Source organism: Dreissena polymorpha, chromosome 12, assembly GCF_020536995.1.
Source record: "Dreissena polymorpha isolate Duluth1 chromosome 12, UMN_Dpol_1.0, whole genome shotgun sequence".
In the NCBI taxonomy this organism is placed as follows: domain Eukaryota; kingdom Metazoa; phylum Mollusca; class Bivalvia; order Myida; family Dreissenidae; genus Dreissena; species Dreissena polymorpha.
This window is the reverse complement of record NC_068366.1, coordinates 71747516-71765871: the sequence shown is the minus strand read 5'-3', so window position 1 is coordinate 71765871 and position 18356 is coordinate 71747516. Positions and strand designations below refer to the sequence as shown.

At 41.0% G+C, this 18356-nt stretch overlaps 1 protein-coding gene across 1 annotated transcript; it reads right to left on the bottom strand.

Annotated features, from left to right (window-relative positions):
* Positions 1–1500: 1500 nt before the first annotated feature.
* Positions 1501–7890, bottom strand: LOC127852716 (CXXC motif containing zinc binding protein-like). Its single transcript, XM_052386667.1, has 5 exons — positions 7591–7890; positions 5691–5772; positions 2967–3076; positions 2638–2703; positions 1501–1581 (listed from the first exon to the last, which is right to left on the bottom strand). Exons 1-5 carry the CDS (start codon positions 7888–7890, stop codon positions 1501–1503), a joined length of 639 nt encoding a protein of 212 aa, XP_052242627.1.
* Between the last annotated feature and the right edge of the window lie 10466 nt (positions 7891–18356).

Sequence of the window (18356 nt, the reverse complement as noted above, 5' to 3'; positions counted from 1 at the left end):
GCCCTATGCCCAGTGGTTATGGACGAGAACATTTTTAAAGTTTTCACAAAATAGGCCTTATATAAGAATATGTTCAATTTTGTGACCCCTGGGGCAGGGTCAAATTTGATCCCAGGGGCATTATTTAAAAAAAATGGTAGAGGACTATTTGATGTCTCTACATACCAAATGTATAAGCCCTAGGCTCAATGGTTATGGACGAGAATTTTTTTTAAGTTTTCACAAAATAGGCCTTATACAAGCATATGTTCAATTTTGTGACCCCCAGGGCAGGGTCAAATTTGACCCCAGGGGCATAATTTGAAGAAATTTGGTAGAGGCCTATGAGATGTCTCTACATACCAAACTTGATAGACCTAGGCCGAATGGTTATGGACGTTAAGATTTTTAAAGTTTTTACAAAAAAGGCCTTATATAAGCAAATTTTCATTTTTGTGACCCCATGGCAGGGTCAAATTTGACCCCATGAACAAATTTGAAAGAGGTTCATCCCAGGAACATTCCTGAGAAATTTCATCAGAATTGGACCAGTAGTTTAGGAGAAGAAGATGTTTTAAGGAAAAGTTAACGCACGCACGCATGGACGAACGCACGCACGACGGACACAGGACCATGACATAAGCCCCGCTGGCGAGTGGAGCTAATGATCTTTATCAAGAGCCAATAAAATGTTTTGAAAATTAGCTGCCAGTAGACCCGAACAGTTGTTTTCCCCATTTTGGGTATGAATTTGGGGCCATTTGGACTGAGATATATCACTCCTATTTTTACTAAAATTTGAAAAATGTATTTCATCTTGTCGAAAAATGTATTAGTTATTACCCATAGGTTTTTACGGGCAATGATAAAAAAGCAACAAATATTCATGAACCAAAATGTTTCAATAAATGAGGAATTAAAGTAGTTCAATTTTAAATTCATTTATATTGGATTTGTGGTTGCATTATATTAGGAGGAAATGCGTATTATTGCACTTGTCTATCATTCAATTTCTCCAAGGATTATATACTATTTAATTTAACAAGATTTTGGACATGAATCAACATCTTGAGAAATCATGTTACCAATCATATTGGTTCTTTGGTACATAAGGCATTCAAACTTTTTCCAACGCCACTTGCCTTTTTAAATATATTACAAGTTAACTTAAAAAAAAGCTCCATAACATATACAATTAATTAAATATGTTTGCTTCTGTAGTCATAAGAAGCCATAGACTTCACTGGAAAGGAGGGTACATACATATTTTTTTTGTCATTCCTACGCAGTCATTTAATTAATGATATCATCGTTATCCCTCTGATTATGTAATGTCTTACCACAAACAGCATGCAAATAGCATCTATCTAGCAAAATATCTAACTTTATTTGGATGTCAAAATTTATTGCACACATTTTATTAATTCATTAACAATGCCAGAACAGAAATATTGGAAAAAGTCACAGAAAATTCCAACTGAAGATCTGTCATGGATGAATTCCCAACATACTATCACATAGTTATTTCACACATACAAATTTTTGTTCTATCTCATAGATGCCAACTGATTCTCCTTTCTTCTCATCATAATCTACCCACTCCTGAAATAAATTAAGTTCTCCATTTCATCCACTGAAACAAATATTTTTGATCATGCATTTACATAGTCGGTGTCAAGAGAACATGATGGCCATTTGAAATAGTGAGTATCTGAATATCAAAATAGCATACGTGTCTAGGACATACAAAATTCAAAGTCTATATACACTAATATATCATTAAAAGTTATGAACATGAACAAATGCGACAATTCTACAAATTCCAACACGACATTTTAAGATACAACTAGAGCTTTGTCACAGACATGACGAATACCCCTACATGCCGCATCAACACAGAATATTTTGCATGTTGTCTTCACAAAAAACAGCGGACACCATGCTCAATGTTTAAAACGCATTAAGTGACACCAGGACCTAGTTTTGGACCCGGCATGGCCCATGTTCGAACTTGACCTATACATTATCTAGATACTGTACAACTTCTGACCAAGTGTGGTGAAGATCGGATGAAAACTACTTGAATAAGAGAGCGCACACCATGCTGAATGTGTAAAACGTACTAAGTGACCCTGTGACCTAGTTTTTATCTGGCATGGCCCATGTTCTAACTTGGCTTTAAGATCATCTAGATAAAACTTCTGACCAAGTGTGGTGAATATCGGATTAAAACCATTTGAATAAGAGAGCGGACACCATACTTAATGTTAAAAAACGCACTAAGTGACCCTGTGACCTAGTTTTTGACCATGTTCCAACTTGGCCTTATAATTATCTAGATAAAACTTCTGACCAAGTTTGGTGAAGAACAGATGAAAATAACTTGAATTAGAGAGTGGAGACTTAATACGGACCAACCGACAGACAAGTTCATTCCTATATACCCCCTTAAACTTCGTTTGTGGGGGTATAAATACAATACGCGATGTTATATGTTAATATGATGGAATGTACTCATAAGCTTCTTGATTAAAGGCCTTTTTCTTCTTGACAGACAAACTACCATTTTACAAATCAATACCACTAGTACAACTTTTGACACCATCATTCTAAACTTTTACTGTAATGTTCAAGCCCTCATTCTTAATGCAAACTTACCCCCTCGGTCAATGACACCTCTGGGTACGGTGTGCCAGTCTCCTCCCCCTCAGCTGTGAAGCCAACCTGTAACATCAAAGATGATCAAATAATTCAATATTCAATTAGCACCATAGATGACAAAATTTAAACTTTATTGAACAATGATAACATGAACTTATTTAAAATAGATATGAAGTAATTTTATACTGTGAAAAACACTAACAAGTCAGTGGGTCATTAATAGTGTCATTTCTAAACATTTACTCCTGAAATAAATCATTACCAGGACACAACTCAATATGATATGTAATTTCCTAGTTAATGTCTCTACTGCTCTCACCCCTCACCCTTGGGTAAAAGTCCACTGGTTCTACCCCTCGGCAGTCAAACACGACAACAGTCTCGAACTGGTTGGAGTCCTCAGCATTATATGAAGAGATGCTGTCTGGCAAGATATCTGAATTATAATCAATCAGGGTCAGCTGAGTACCTAGTACATTGTACCTGGCTTAAGGAGAATATATCCTGCCAAGAATACATCATGCTTGATATCATTCCACGTTTCAACTTACAGATTACATTGTACCTTACACCAGCAGAATTACACAAGAAAGGATTGAGTTTAAAAAATCGATTAATCTGCAGTTACAAACAAAGCTGATGCTTTTAAAGGGACCATCAACCGCGATTGATGAAAAAAGAAAAGTTCGAATATACCATATTTTTTACAAATATTAGTTTATATTGAATAAAATATCTGGTATATTACATTACTTGAAAAAAGTTATTAAGGTTTCATACGTTCAGTATATTCGGTATAAATTTTACTGTGTACAGGTACCAGGTAACTTCCAGTTAACTATATATAAATATATATATATATATATATTTATTTATTTATAGTTAACTGGTATATATATACCATATATAGTTACACATTCATTTTTTAAATAAGCAATTAGAATAATTAAACCATTATAGTTTGTCCTGGTATATATTCGTATAACTGTGGAATTAAATAAACAACGAAACCGTTAGACACATACAAAATAAGTTATTAAGGAATTATTCTTAGATTGTAGAACCTTAATATATAACGCCACTTAGGCTAATAATAATGCGAATCAATAATGTATTCGGAATTACCAAGCATAATTTCGTCGTTTGACGGTCGCCAGTCGGAGCTCATGTGGACCAACAAGTGTTGCAGTCATGTTGCGGTTGATTTCGTTGGTCTTGTGCTCCATGTAGGGGATGCGGTTGATCTCGTTCGTCTTGTGCTCCATGTAGGGGATGGGTTGATCTCGTTGGTCTTGTGCTCCATGTAGGGGATGAGGTTGATCTCGTTGGTCTTGTGCTCCATGTAGGGGATGGGTTGATCTCGTTGGTCTTGTGCTCCATGTAGGGGATGCGGTTGATCTCGTTCGTCTTGTGCTCTATGTAGGGGATGGGTTGATCTCGTTGGTCGTGTGCTCCATGTAGGGGATGAGGTTGATCTCGTTGGTCTTGTGCTCCATGTAGGGGATGGGTTGATCTCGTTGGTCTTGTGCTCCATGTAGGGGATGCGGTTGATCTCGTTCGTCTTGTGCTCTATGTAGGGGATGGGTTGATCTCGTTGGTCGTGTGCTCCATGTAGGGGATGAGGTTGATCTCGTTGGTCTTGTGCTCCATGTAGGGGATGCGGTTGATCTCGTTCGTCTTGTGCTCCATGTAGGGGATGAGGTTGATCTCGTTGGTCTTGTGCTCCATGTAGGGGATGGGTTGATCTCGTTGGTCTTGTGCTCCATGTAGGGGATGAGGTTGATCTCGTTGGTCTTGTGCTCCATGTAGGGGATGCGGTTGATCTCGTTCGTCTTGTGCTCTATGTAGGGGATGGGTTGATCTCGTTGGTCGTGTGCTCCATGTAGGGGATGAGGTTGATCTCGTTGGTCTTGTGCTCTATGTAGGGGATACGGTTGATCTCGTTGGTCTTGTGCTCCATGTAGGGGATGGGTTGATCTCGTTGGTCGTGTGCTCCATGTAGGGGATGAGGTTGATCTCGTTGGTCTTGTGCTCCATGTAGGGGATGCGGAGAATTGATCTCGTTGGTCTTGTGCTCCATGTAGGGGATGCGGTTGATTTCGTTGGTCTTGTGCTCCATGTAGGGGATGCGGTTGATCTCGTTGGTCTTGTGCTCCATGTAGGGGATGCGGTTGATCTCGTTCGTCTTGTGCTCCATGTAGGGGATGCGGAGAATTGATCTCGCTGGTCTTGTGCTCCATGTAGGGGATGGGTTGATCTCGCTGGTCTTGTGCTCCATGTAGGGGATGCGGTTGATCTCGTTGGTCTTGTGCTCCATGTAGGGGATGCGGAGAATTGATCTCGCTGGTCTTGTGCTCCATGTAGGGAATGCGGAGGGTTGATCTCGCTGGTCTTGTGCTCCATGTAGGGGATGGGTTGATCTCGTTGGTCTTGTGCTCCATGTAGGGTTGCAGTCATATTGCGGTCATATACTGAGATAGGAATACAATTTGTGCACACAATTTTTGCATGTTTGCAAAATGTGATCATTTGTTGCAAGTAACTTAAAAATTATTGATTACAATATTAAATTGACAAGCCATAAAAGACGTAACTGAGAACCATTATGCCTGACAGTTTGACGGGGGGTGGGGGAGCAGGACACAAATCAATATGATATGTAATTTCCTAGTTAATGTCTCTACTGCTCTCACCCCTCACCCTTGGGTAAAAGTCCACTGGCTCTACCCCTCCGCAGTCAAACACGACAACAGTCTCGAACTGGTTGGTGTCCTCAGCATTATATGAAGAGATGCTGTCTGGCAAGATATCTGAATTATAATCAATCAGGGTCAGCTGAGTACCTAGTACATTGTACCTGGCTTAAGGAGAATATATCCTGCCAAGAATACATCATGCTTGATATCATTCCACGTTTCAACTTACAGATTGCATTGTACCTTACAATTACATTTATCCTTCTTTATTGTGAAATACATTATATTTTTGGTTCTTGTTGCTTTATTGAAAAACATATATTGTTTTTGATTTCTCCAAGGGCATATGCGTACCTATGGAGTTTTCCCTTGAACACAGTTTACATTTGAGCACAAGACTAGCATGGCCGCGACCACCTTTCAATGGAGCACTCTCCTACAAAAAATGGAATTGAAAACAAAACAATTAAAACTGATGAACATGGTAAAGACCATACAATATACTGTATACATAGGAAGAAAGTATAACACAAATTAATCAATGTTTTGTCAACAATTAAAGAGCTTTTAATGAATATAAATCATTAAAAAAATATTTCCAATTTCCAATCACAAAAATAAAGGAATAACACTATCAATATGAATTTTGAAGGCATTTATATAGGAAACAAGCGATGTTTTTGTGAAACACTATGTCCCCATATATTTGACCTTTGACCTTGAATGATGATCTTGATCTCTACCTTTCACCACTCAAAATTTTCAGCTCCATGAGATACACATGTGTGCCAAATATCAAGTTGCTATCTTCAATATTGCAAAAATGTACATTAAATGAGCAATTTTGACCCATATATTTGACCTTTGACCTTGAAGGATGACCTTGACCTTTTACCACTCAAAATGTGCAGCTCCATCAGATACACATGCATGCCAAATATGAAGTTGCTATCTTCAATATTGCAAACGTTATGGTAAATGTTAAAGTTTGCACAAACAAACAAACCAACAGACAGGGCAAAAACAATATGTCCCCCACTATAGGGGTGGGTGACATAAAAATAGGTTAGAAATACCAAGCTGCAGCCAGAGAAGTTTTATCATCATCTCCACTAACATACACCACTGTTTTATTTAGTCTTGACTAGAAAATAACAAACACATCAAGGAGGAAAATAAATAAATTTTAAAAAAACACACACACACTCAAATGACTGGCACTATATTAAACAACAGTGACCTTAAGGTCAATATGGTACTTAACAACAGTAGAGATGGAAAAATCTGAATATTTCTATTAAATTATTGACAGTTGAACAGTTGAAAGGCTACTCACAAAATTTCAAATCTTATTATTTTGAATCTTTAGAAAGTAGTTTTCTAAACATTAAGACTTATTTACCAAACAACACCAGCAGAATTACACAAGAAAGGATTGAGTTTAAAAAATCGATTAATCTGCAGTTACAAACAAAGCTGATGCTTTTAAAGGGACCATCAACCGCGATTGATGAAAAAAGAAAAGTTCGAATATACCATATTTTTTACAAATATTAGTTTATATTGAATAAAATATCTGGTATATTACATTACTTGAAAAAAGTTGTTAAGGTTTCATACGTTCAGTATATTCGGTATAAATTTTACTGTGTACAGGTACCAGGTAACTTCCAGTTAACTATATATAAATATATATATATATATTTATTTTTTTATAGTTAACTGGTATATATATACCATATATAGTTACACATTCATTTTTTAAATAAGCAATTAGAATAATTAAACCATTATAGTTTGTCCTGGTATATATTCGTATAACTGTGGAATTAAATAAACAACGAAACCGTTAGACACATACAAAATAAGTTATTAAGGAATTATTCTTAGATTGTAGAACCTTAATATATTACGCCACTTAGGCTAATAATAATGCGAGACAATAATGTATTCGGAATTACCAAGCATAATTTCGTCGTTTGACGGTCGCCAGTCGGAGCTCATGTGGACCAACAAGTGTTGCAGCCGCAACGGTTGATTTCGCTGGTCTTGTGCTCCATGTAGGGGATGCGGTTGATCTCGTTGGTCTTGTGCTCCATGTAGGGGATGAGGTTGATCTCGTTGGTATTGTGCTCCATGTAGGGGATGCGGTTGATCTCGTTCGTCTTGTGCTCCATGTAGGGGATGCGGAGAATTGATCTCGCTGGTCTTGTGCTCCATGTAGGGGATGAGGTTGATCTCGTTGGTCTTGTGCTCCATGTAGGGGATGCGGTTGATCTCGTTCGTCTTGTGCTCCATGTAGGGAATGCGGAGAATTGATCTCGCTGGTCTTGTGCTCCATGTAGGGGATGGGTTGATCTTGTTGGTCTTGTGCTCCATGTAGGGTTGCAGTCATATTGCGGTTGTTCTCGATGGTCTTGTGCTCCATGTAGGGGATGGGTTGATCTCGTTGGTCGTGTGCTCCATGTAGGGTTGCAGTCATATTGCGGTTGATCTCGTTGGTCTTGTGCTCCATGTAGGGGATGCGGTTGATCTCGTTCGTCTTGTGCTCCATGTAGGGGATGGGTTGATCTCGTTGGTCTTGTGCTCCATGTAGGGGATGAGGTTGATCTCGTTGGTCGTGTGCTCCATGTAGGGGATGGGTTGATCTCGTTGGTCTTGTGCTCCATGTAGGGGATGGGTTGATCTCGTTGGTCTTGTGCTCCATGTAGGGGATGCGGTTGATCTCGTTCGTCTTGTGCTCCATGTAGGGGATGAGGTCGATCTCGTTGGTCTTGTGCTCCATGTAGGGGATGAGGTTGATCTCGTTGGTCTTGTGCTCCATGTAGGGGATGCGGTTGATCTCGTTCGTCTTGTGCTCCATGTAGGGGATGGGTTGATCTCGTTGGTCGTGTGCTCCATGTAGGGTTGCAGTCATATTGCGGTTGATCTCGTTCGTCTTGTGCTCCATGTAGGGGATGCGGTTGATCTCGTTCGTCTTGTGCTCCATGTAGGGGATGGGGTCGATCTCGTTGGTCTTGTGCTCCATGTAGGGGATGGGTTGATCTCGTTAGTCTTGTGCTCCATGTAGGGGATGAGGTTTATTCTCGTTGGTCTTGTGCTCCATGTAGGGGATGAGGTTGATCTCGTTGGTCTTGTGCTCCATGTAGGGGATGGGTTGATCTCGTTGGTCTTGTGCTCCATGTAGGGGATGCGGTTGATCTCGTTCGTCTTGTGCTCCATGTAGGGGATGAGGTTGATCTCGTTGGTCTTGTGCTCCATGTAGGGGATGGGTTGATCTCGTTGGTCTTGTGCTCCATGTAGGGGATGAGGTTGATCTCGTTGGTCTTGTGCTCCATGTAGGGGATGGGTTGATCTCGTTGGTCTTGTGCTCCATGTAGGGGATGAGGTTGATCTCGTTGGTCTTGTGCTCCATGTAGGGGATACGGTTGATCTCGTTGGTCTTGTGCTCCATGAAGGGGATGGGTTGATCTCGTTGGTCTTGTGCTCTATGTAGGGTATGGGTTGATCTCGTTGGTCTTGTGCTCCATGTAGGGGATGAGGATGATCTCGTTGGTCTTGTGCTCCATGTAGGAGATGAGGTTGATCTCGTTGGTCTTGTGCTCCATGTAGGGGATGAGGTTGATCTCGTTGGTCTTGTGCTCCATGTAAGGGATGGGTTGATCTCGTTGGTCTTGTGCTCCATGCAGGGGATGAGGTTGATCTCGTTGGTCTTGTGCTCCATGCAGGGGATGAGGTTGATCACGTTGGTCTTGTGCTCCATGTAGAGGATGAGGTTGATCTCGTTCGTATTGTGCTCCATGTAAGGGATGGGTTGATCTCGTTGGTCTTGTGCTCCATGTAGGGGATGGGTTGATTTCGTTGGTCTTGTGCTCCATGTAGGGGATGGGTTGATCTCGTTGGTCTTGTGCTCCATGTAGAGGATGAGGTTGATCTCGTTGGTCTTGTGCTCCATGTAGGGGATGGGTTGATCTCGTTGGTCTTGTGCTCCATGCAGGGGATGAGGTTGATCTCGTTGGTCTTGTGCTCCATGTAGGGGATGAGGTTGATCTCGTTGGTCTTGTGCTCCATGTAGAGGATGAGGTTGATCTCGTTGGTCTTGTGCTCCATGTAGGGGATGAGGTTGATCTCGTTGGTCTTGTGCTCCATGTGGGGGATGGGTTGATCTCGTTGGTCTTGTGCTCCATGTAGGGGATGGGTTGATCTCGTTGGTCTTGTGCTCCATGTAGGGGATGGGTTGATCTCGTTCGTCTTGTGCTCCATGTAGGGGATGGGTTGATCTCGTTGGTCTTGTGCTCCATGTAGGGGATGGGTTGATCTCGTTGGTCTTGTGCTCCATGCAGGGGATGAGGTTGATCTCGATGGTCTTGTGCTCCATGTAAGGGATGGGTTGATCTCGTTCGTCTTGTGCTCCATGTAGGGGATGAGGTTGATCTCGTTGGTCTTGTGCTCCATGTAGGGGATGAGGTTGATCTCGTTGGTCGTGTGCTCCATGTAGGGGATGGGTTGATCTCGTTGGTCTTGTGCTCCATGTAGGGGATGGGTTGATCTCGTTGGTCTTGTGCTCCATGTAGGGGATGAGATTGATCTCGTTGGTCTTGTGCTCCATGTAGGGGATGAGGTTGATCTCGTTGGTCTTGTGCTCCATGTAGGGGATGGGGTCGATCTCGTTGGTCTTGTGCTCCATGTAGGGGATGGGTTGATCTCGTTAGTCTTGTGCTCCATGTAGGGGATGCGGTTGATCTCGTTGGTCTTGTGCTCCATGTAGGGGATGGGTTGATCTCGTTGGTCTTGTACTCCATGTAGGGGATGGGTTGATCTCGTTGGTATTGTGCTCCATGTAGGGGATGAGGTTGATCTCGTTGGTCTTGTGCTCCATGTAGAGGATGAGGTTGATCTCGTTGGTCGTGTGCTCCATGTAGGGGATGGGTTGATCTCGTTGGTTTTGTGCTCCATGTAGGGGATGAGTTGATCTCGTTGGTCTTGTGCTCCATGTAGGGGATGAGGTTGATCTCGTTGGTTTTGTGCTCCATGTAGGGGATGAGTTGATCTCGTTGGTCTTGTACTCCATGTAGGGGATGGGTTGATCTCGTTGGTATTGTGCTCCATGTAGGGGATGAGGTTGATCTCGTTGGTCTTGTGCTCCATGTAGAGGATGAGGTTGATCTCGTTGGTCGTGTGCTCCATGTAGGGGATGAGGTTGATCTCGTTGGTCTTGTGCTCCATGTAGATGATGAAGTTGATCTCGTTGGTCGTGTGCTCCATGTAAGGGATGGGTTGATCTCGTTGGTCTTCTGCTCCATGTAGGGGATGAGTTGATCGCGTTGGTCTTGTGCTCTATGTAGGGGATACGGTTGATCTCGTTGGTCGTGTGCTCCATGTAGGGGATGAGGTTGATCTCGTTGGTCTTGTGCTCCATGTAGGGGATGAGGTTGATCTCGTTGGTCGTGTGCTCCATGTAGGGGATACGGTTGATCTCGTTGGTCTTGTGCTCCATGTAGGGGATGAGGTTGATCTCGTTGGTCTTGTGCTCCATGTAGGGGATACGGTTGATCTCGTTGGTCGTGTGCTCCATGTAGGGGATGAGGTTGATCTCGTTGGTCTTGTGCTCCATGTAAGGGATGGGTTGATCTCGTTGGTCTTCTGCTCCATGTAGGGGATGAGGTTGATCTCGTTGGTCTTGTGCTCCATGCAGGGGATGAGGTTGATCTCGTTGGTCTTGTGCTCCATGTAGGGGATGAGGTTGATCTCGTTGGTCTTGTGCTCCATGTAGGGGATGAGGTTGATCTCGTTGGTCTTGTGCTCCATGTAGGGGATGAGGTTGATCTCGTTGGTATTGTGCTCCATGTAGGGGATGAGGTTGATCTCGTTGGTCGTGTGCTCCATGTAGGGGATGAGGTTGATCTCGTTGGTATTGTGCTCCATGTAGGGGATGAGGTTGATCTCGTTGGTATTGTGCTCCATGTAGGGGATGAGGTTGATCTCGTTGGTATTGTGCTCCATGTAGGGGATGAGGTTGATCTCGTTGGTATTGTGCTCCATGTAGGGGATAAGGTTGATCTCGTTGGTATTGTGCTCCATGTAGGGGATGGGTTGATCTCGTTGGTCTTGTACTCCATGTAGGGGATGCGGTTGATCTCGTTGGTCTTGTGCTCCATGTAGGGGATGAGGTTGATCTCGTTGGTCTTGTGCTCCATGTAGGGGATGAGGTTGATCTCGTTGTTATTGTGCTCCATGAAGGGGATGGGTTGATCTCGTTCGTCTTGTGCTCCATGTAGGGGATGCGGTTGATTTCGCTGGTCTTGTGCTCCATGTAGGGGATGAGGTTGATCTCGTTCGTCTTGTGCTCCATGCAGGGGATGAGGTTGATCTCGTTGGTATTGTGCTCCCTGTAGGGGTTGCGGAGCAGTCTTCATTTATGTTCAAATGCCTCTCTCCTTCATTCTTTGTCCGCGTGAAGTGTCCAGGTCTCGCCTCGCATCCGTAGAAGCGAGCCAACTATATGTGTCTTGTTCTTTGAAAATTGGGCTTAATGCATGTGCTTAAAGAGCAAAGTGTCGTCCCAGATTAGCCTGTGCAGTCCGCAGAGGCTTATCAGGGACGCCACTTTCCGCTTTTATGATATTTTTAGTTTCAATGAAGTCCCTCCTTACCGAAAATCAAGTTTAGGCGGAAAGTGTCATCCCTGATTAGCCTGCGCGGACTGAACGGGCTAATCTGGGATGACACTTAACGCACATGTATTAAGCCCTGTTTTCCCAGAGCAAGGCCCATATGTGTTGTAAAAAATGGAATAGTGTTGGGGCTGAATTTAACCAAACAAAAATCCTGATAAAGTTAATGTCGATCAGATGCTTGTTTAAAGTTAATCCAGAAAGTTATACAAGCTTGGAATTATTGTTTCAACGAATGATTCACCAAGTCTCTTTCGTTGTCCAATGTGGTTACTTTTGACAAGCGGTTTGTGTCATCCATTACTGACATTAGGATAAACATACCCGAGCTTCGACCAACTGTGAAAGCACTAACGTCGGGTAAAAATTCATATTCAATGTTGTTTTAACGTCGACTTATGTTGAACACAATTATGCTCCGGTTAGAGACTAATCAGACGACACGCCCAGACACACACCAAGCCCGTTCGGCGTACATATTATATGAAAACTTCTATTTCCTGCAATATTTGAATGGATATTTTATCATTTGGAACGGAAGCGTTGATTAACATTAATTTTAAATGGTGAAGTTGTTGTTTTAAATCTAGATATAAAGGTTATTTTAAAAAAAGGAATATGGGCCTTGCTATGTAAAAAAAGGGTTTAATGCATGTGCGTAAAGTGTCGTCCCAGATTAGCCTGTGCAGTCCGCATTGGCAAATCAGGGATGACACTTTCTGCCTAAACTGGCATTTTGCTGAGAAGATACTTTCTTTGAACGACAAAGTATCATAAAGGCGGAAAGTGTCGTTACTGATAAGCCTGTGCTGACTGCACAAGCTTATATGGGACGACGCTTTGCGCATATGCATTAAACCCCCTTTTCACAGAGCACGGCTGATATGTTTAATTGAAAGAAATAAACAACAAGCGTCATAGCTACGCCAACAAACGGTACCCAGCTGCGTCGTCTAAATTTGAGGTGTCTTTGCTTCTCCTATGTCAGAGAAAAGACAGTAACTGCACAATCAAAGAATAAAAGGTTAATTGGAGCACAACTTTGTACTGCGTCCGTTGCATGTATATGTTTTTTTGTTTTTACGAGTCCTTGAAGAGATAGCAAGCAGAAGAGTTAGTATTGGGATACACGTTATCCGGGTTCGATACCCTAGCTCTTTGCGAATAGATTCCCTTGGGTGGCAAACACTTGAAGCATTTCTGAAATTTCCAGTGCCCCGGCCGGGGACCTCTGAATTGGTAGACCAGAATGTTACCACTCGACCACCGCACCACCCTTTTATATAACAAATTAACAATATATCTGTAGTAACCGCTGCTGAATAAAGAAACGGGATAAAAGTAATTCACACACATACATGCCTTATTCGCACTGGATTAAAACTGTGAACACCTTTTTGTTAATGTTTATTAACCTTAAGTTCAATAAACGAAGAAGAAAGTGGCCATTTTCGCAACGCGGAAAATTCCGGACACATTTTGTGACGATTATTTTACACTATTCCAAATATTAAAGGTTTGTAAGAAAATTTATTTAATGACCTAACAACAGCGAACATCGGTCAGCAATTCCCTCTTAATACGTCACAAGAAAAGATACTCATAAATGTAGTGGGTAATTAACCTTTCGGACGCTAATGGTATATTTGTTCACTCTCTGCCTCGAACGTTAACACCACTCACCATTTTAAGTATCCACTTGATTTTACGTTATCAAACTTTTACGTTGTAAATGAACAGAGTGTTATTCATTCAAATGTTCAAGCATATGTAATTGGTCAAATCCGGTTATTCAGGAGTGCAGGACAATAACCGAATAGGATTTTTGAGGCTGCATACGGAAGCCAGGGTAGAGGGCGAATTCGATAGATCTGCGTGACCTATCATTTTTACTTAGAAGATTTTGGATTTATTGCTTTAAAATCGATGCATGTCATGTATTGTACATGTATACCATTTTATTGTTTTATCGAGCTGTCGTTTCAGAATGAGTTGTATTCTATGCATTCAATCGTGATTGGTGGGAGATATCAGCAAACATAATTATGAACCCATTGTCTGGCATTCTCCACTATGTTAATATGTACAGGGGTGTCAATTGGCCCAAATTTGAAATCCGGAAAATTAAGCCGTAGGATAAAGGGAAGAGAGGGCCCAACCCCCCGAGCCCTAGCTTATTGTTCTTTTTTATAGTCTTTTTACAGTACAGCCAAAGCGGAACAAACGTATTTCGCGATCCGCGGCGGCAAGGTGAATCGAGTCGATGCTGCGTCAGTCGTTGAAGCCGCGTCAGTAAGTCGCATTTCGCCGCGAAACTTCGCATCTGTCCGCCGAGGCATGCCGCGATCCGCGACATGATGCCGAGTCGATGCGCATCATGAAATAAAACATCTTTTAAAAATTATTAGTTACATGTAGTTAACAAATTTTGAAAGAACAATTATAATAATAATTAAAATCATAATACATTTATTGTGCGCGGATTGTATTAGCATATACATGTAAGCATAGTTAATGTGTCTGGCCAATTAAGTTTGTTTCCCGCCCATAGTGTATGTATTTCACACATAAACAAGGTCGCGTAAATATGTTTTCGCACATACAAGTGGCCAAGGCTCCAGCATATGATGGATTTATAAATTAATTGCATGTTGATTTTGCTATTATATTTAAGCTGAGAAAATTAGCAGTTTGAAGCCACATCGATAATCAAGACGGTGACGACGTATTTGTTGTTTTGTTAATTATCAGCTTATTATAACTATTGTTTGAATATGCGTATATAAACAAGTTCTATTTTGATCATATTATACAGTTAATATCGCTACTAATTAACCGATAATCTCGTATATTCTAATTTTGAAGCAAATGCTGGTAAATATTTACGATACACAAACATTCTCGATATTTCCTTTAGTATCAAATACATTTTGGCATTTGTTTCTATTTATAGAGATGATGAAATAAAGTCTAATTGGGCGTTTTTCCACAGAACACGCAATTTACGCCTGACGTGATGTTCATGTATTTATACAATATAAAATAAACCCAAACTTTCCAAACGACGTTCTACATGTCTGCATAATTTTCGCGCGCTTTTTATGAAACAAAGGATATTTTAGCACTGTTTATTTGACACTAGAATTTGCCAAAGGTCGCGTTAGCATTAAAATTCGGAAGTGTGTTTTGGATTACAAATTTAATAATGATAAGCAAACGAAACATTAACAGTTGCGCGTAATTAATTCTACGCTACACATACATGTATGTACATGTTGGTGGATATCTTTTCACTCGATCCGCCGCGTACGTATGCGGCGGATTTACTCCGCGAAAGTACGCGAGGTAAATACAGACTCAGCGTCGATGCGCTGATCGATGCCGAGTGCCACGGCGATACGCCGCGTCAACACACGATTCGGCCGCCGCGTACTAATAATCTGGCCGTGGTGTAGCCGCAGATTTTGTTTGTGCCGCTTTTGCTGTACTGTAGATGCAATGTCTGGTGAGTACAATGCGAAAAATTATAAACCAAACCATCCATAACACCGCAGGTGTATTTGTCATTCTAAACAAATGATATTAAGAACTTCGAAATGTAATTAACAAACAAGCGTATCCGAAAACGACTGTCTGAAAACATGTCGCGATACATCATTTGCAAATGTAATTAAATATGCATATCGTTTGACTGCAGAAAATGAAAACCAGTAACCAGTAACCTAGCAAATACGCAGTCAATATATAATTTGATAAACATATTGTTTTAAAATATGATATTGCAGTGCTTTACTTTGCCAGTGCCTGCTCATGTCAGTGCCAGCCGCTTACCAATCAGAAATCAATAAATAAAATCGGTACCAAGCGCAAATGTCCGGAATGCCGACGATGCTATAACAATATTCGTTCTGAAATGATCCCGCACTAAAAGAATTTTGTCCCTACCCCCACCCGCCTTAAACAAACTCATCGGATTTACATTCACCTCAAAATCAACCCTGGACGGCTCAAATCCGGATTTCCGGAATAATCCGGAAAATTGACACCCCTGTATGTATGAGAATAATATCCTTATTAGGTCTGTCCATTTTAGGACTACCTTAACATAATTAAAAAAATGATTTACACATATGTTGTGTTGTTCACATGGCTCAGATAGTTTGTCATCCCGTCCAATGTTCCATAGATAAATGACCCTCTACTACTATGATACAGTACATTGAAACTAAAATTTAGAAAATTTAGACACTCAAGGACGCTTTGCAACCGGTATGTCTCAATTTTAATCTCAACTCAGAAGGCTCTCAAAATCTTTCCAACGACACCATGTATCGGACCCCAAAGTGTCTCTAAAGGCAAACAATTTCTACACGAGTAAGAAATGAAAGTAGGTTAGTGGAAGAAAAATCATATGTTGCTTAAAACACATATGATTATGATTATTTTCAATTGACAGACAAACTGGTGGTACCTTTTGATTTAGGAAAAGTCACACAATCTCGACAATTTCAGTCATTGATCAAACAACGTCCATATTCAAGTGTATGTGAGCCTCGCTCTGGAAAAACGGGGCGTAACACATATGCGTAAAGTGTCGTCCCAGATAAGCCTGTATAGCCCGCATTGGCAAACCAGGGACGACACTTTCCGCTTAAACTAGATTTCCTGATAAAAACGTGCGGACTTCACATGCTGATCAAGGACGACACTTTACGCATATGCAGTAGGCACAGTTTTTTTTTCAGAGCTAGATTCATTAATTTAAAGTGACATGAAAAGCTGTTGCGAAGGATTCGTTGCTGAAGTACATGAATATGTGACCTCCATACCGGTTCAGCCGCTCCGATCCAACTGTGTTGTCACGGTTTGGTTCCGATCATTTTCAACTCGTAGATCGAGTCATTGTCGGGTTGATCGACACTATCGGGGCATTTTCGATAAAGTCGGAAGCACATTCCCGACAGTTACCATAGGTTCGCACCGACGCTATTTGGTTGGTTTAGATTGGGGTTATGTGAAAACATCGCCGTGATGTTTAAGGATTCAAACTTATGATCTCCGCATGTACCATGACGTATGACATTATTTGTCTGAAATTCGATCGAGAATTCAGAGCTTATAAAAAATTGACTGCCCATGGTAACCAGCGATTAGTGTGGAGAATTCGTCCATATATAAAAAATGGTATGGGTACGACACTCACTTTTAATATCATAGCATACAATTAAAACAACAGCCTTCCGTTCAAAATGACAAATGTATTTCAAAATAATAAAGCAAAACATAAACAGACATACCGTGTTTGAGTATCGAGCCATTTATCAGATCGCGTTAGGTTTACTGACATTTTATCGGATTCAAACTTGGTCGGGAGGTTCGATCGACGGTCGGACATCGTTGGGGCACTGGCTATAACATGACAAACGTCTTGCTGCATTTTTCTTTTGTTTTCAGCTCTGAAAGCCTGTTGATTTTCAATTTGCAATCATAAGCAAAGAACATGGTAAAAGGCCTGGTCTTTAAACAGAAAATAACCCGCGAGTTCCCTGCTAAAAATGCTTTATATTCATCAAAACTAGTTGTTAATTGTTACTGAGATATATGGTTGGTGTGTTATTTCATGATAAATGTTTGACTCATCAGTTGTTCGGCATATGCATGCGTGTATGCTGTGTCCCATGTTTATTTCAAAGCATGAATTAATTTTGTTAATATGTCAACACAGATGTTTTTTACTTTTAGTGTTGCGTGTGTACGATATAAAGAAATCAAAGCAGGCATTTAAATGAGTCAGAATGTACGTTCGTTAGCACGTTACCCCGAAGATTTCGAACTTGATATGTTTGCAATTTAATCCCATTAGTCATGTAAAGGAATTAAATGAAATTACAATAATTAAATTAACCTGTATTTTCCCGTGCCCACTGCATTAAATTTACAACATTTTCTGCCCAAACAATTTCGATGTGTGGTGTGCTTTTTTACAAACTTAATAAAAATGAAGCAATAACTATTTCGCGCGAATACAGTATAAGAAACGAGATGATATAACAATAAAAGTTGGTCTAATTCGCAAATCCTCTCATTCATAAGTATTAATTTTATCATGTAGTCGAAATACCCAGTTCTGGCGCGCAACATTTGTCAACTTTATGAATACCAATTGATAAGCAAATATTGGACAACGGTGTTCTTTTCATTTTCGGTAAATTCATCTAGAAACATAACTCGCACGAGATTATCGTAATTTAGGGGTTCTCGCACACATGTTGATATAGATGTTTGGCTGTATGAAATTGTGTTATTATAAACAACGATCTATAAATACACATTGATAGATCTTGAT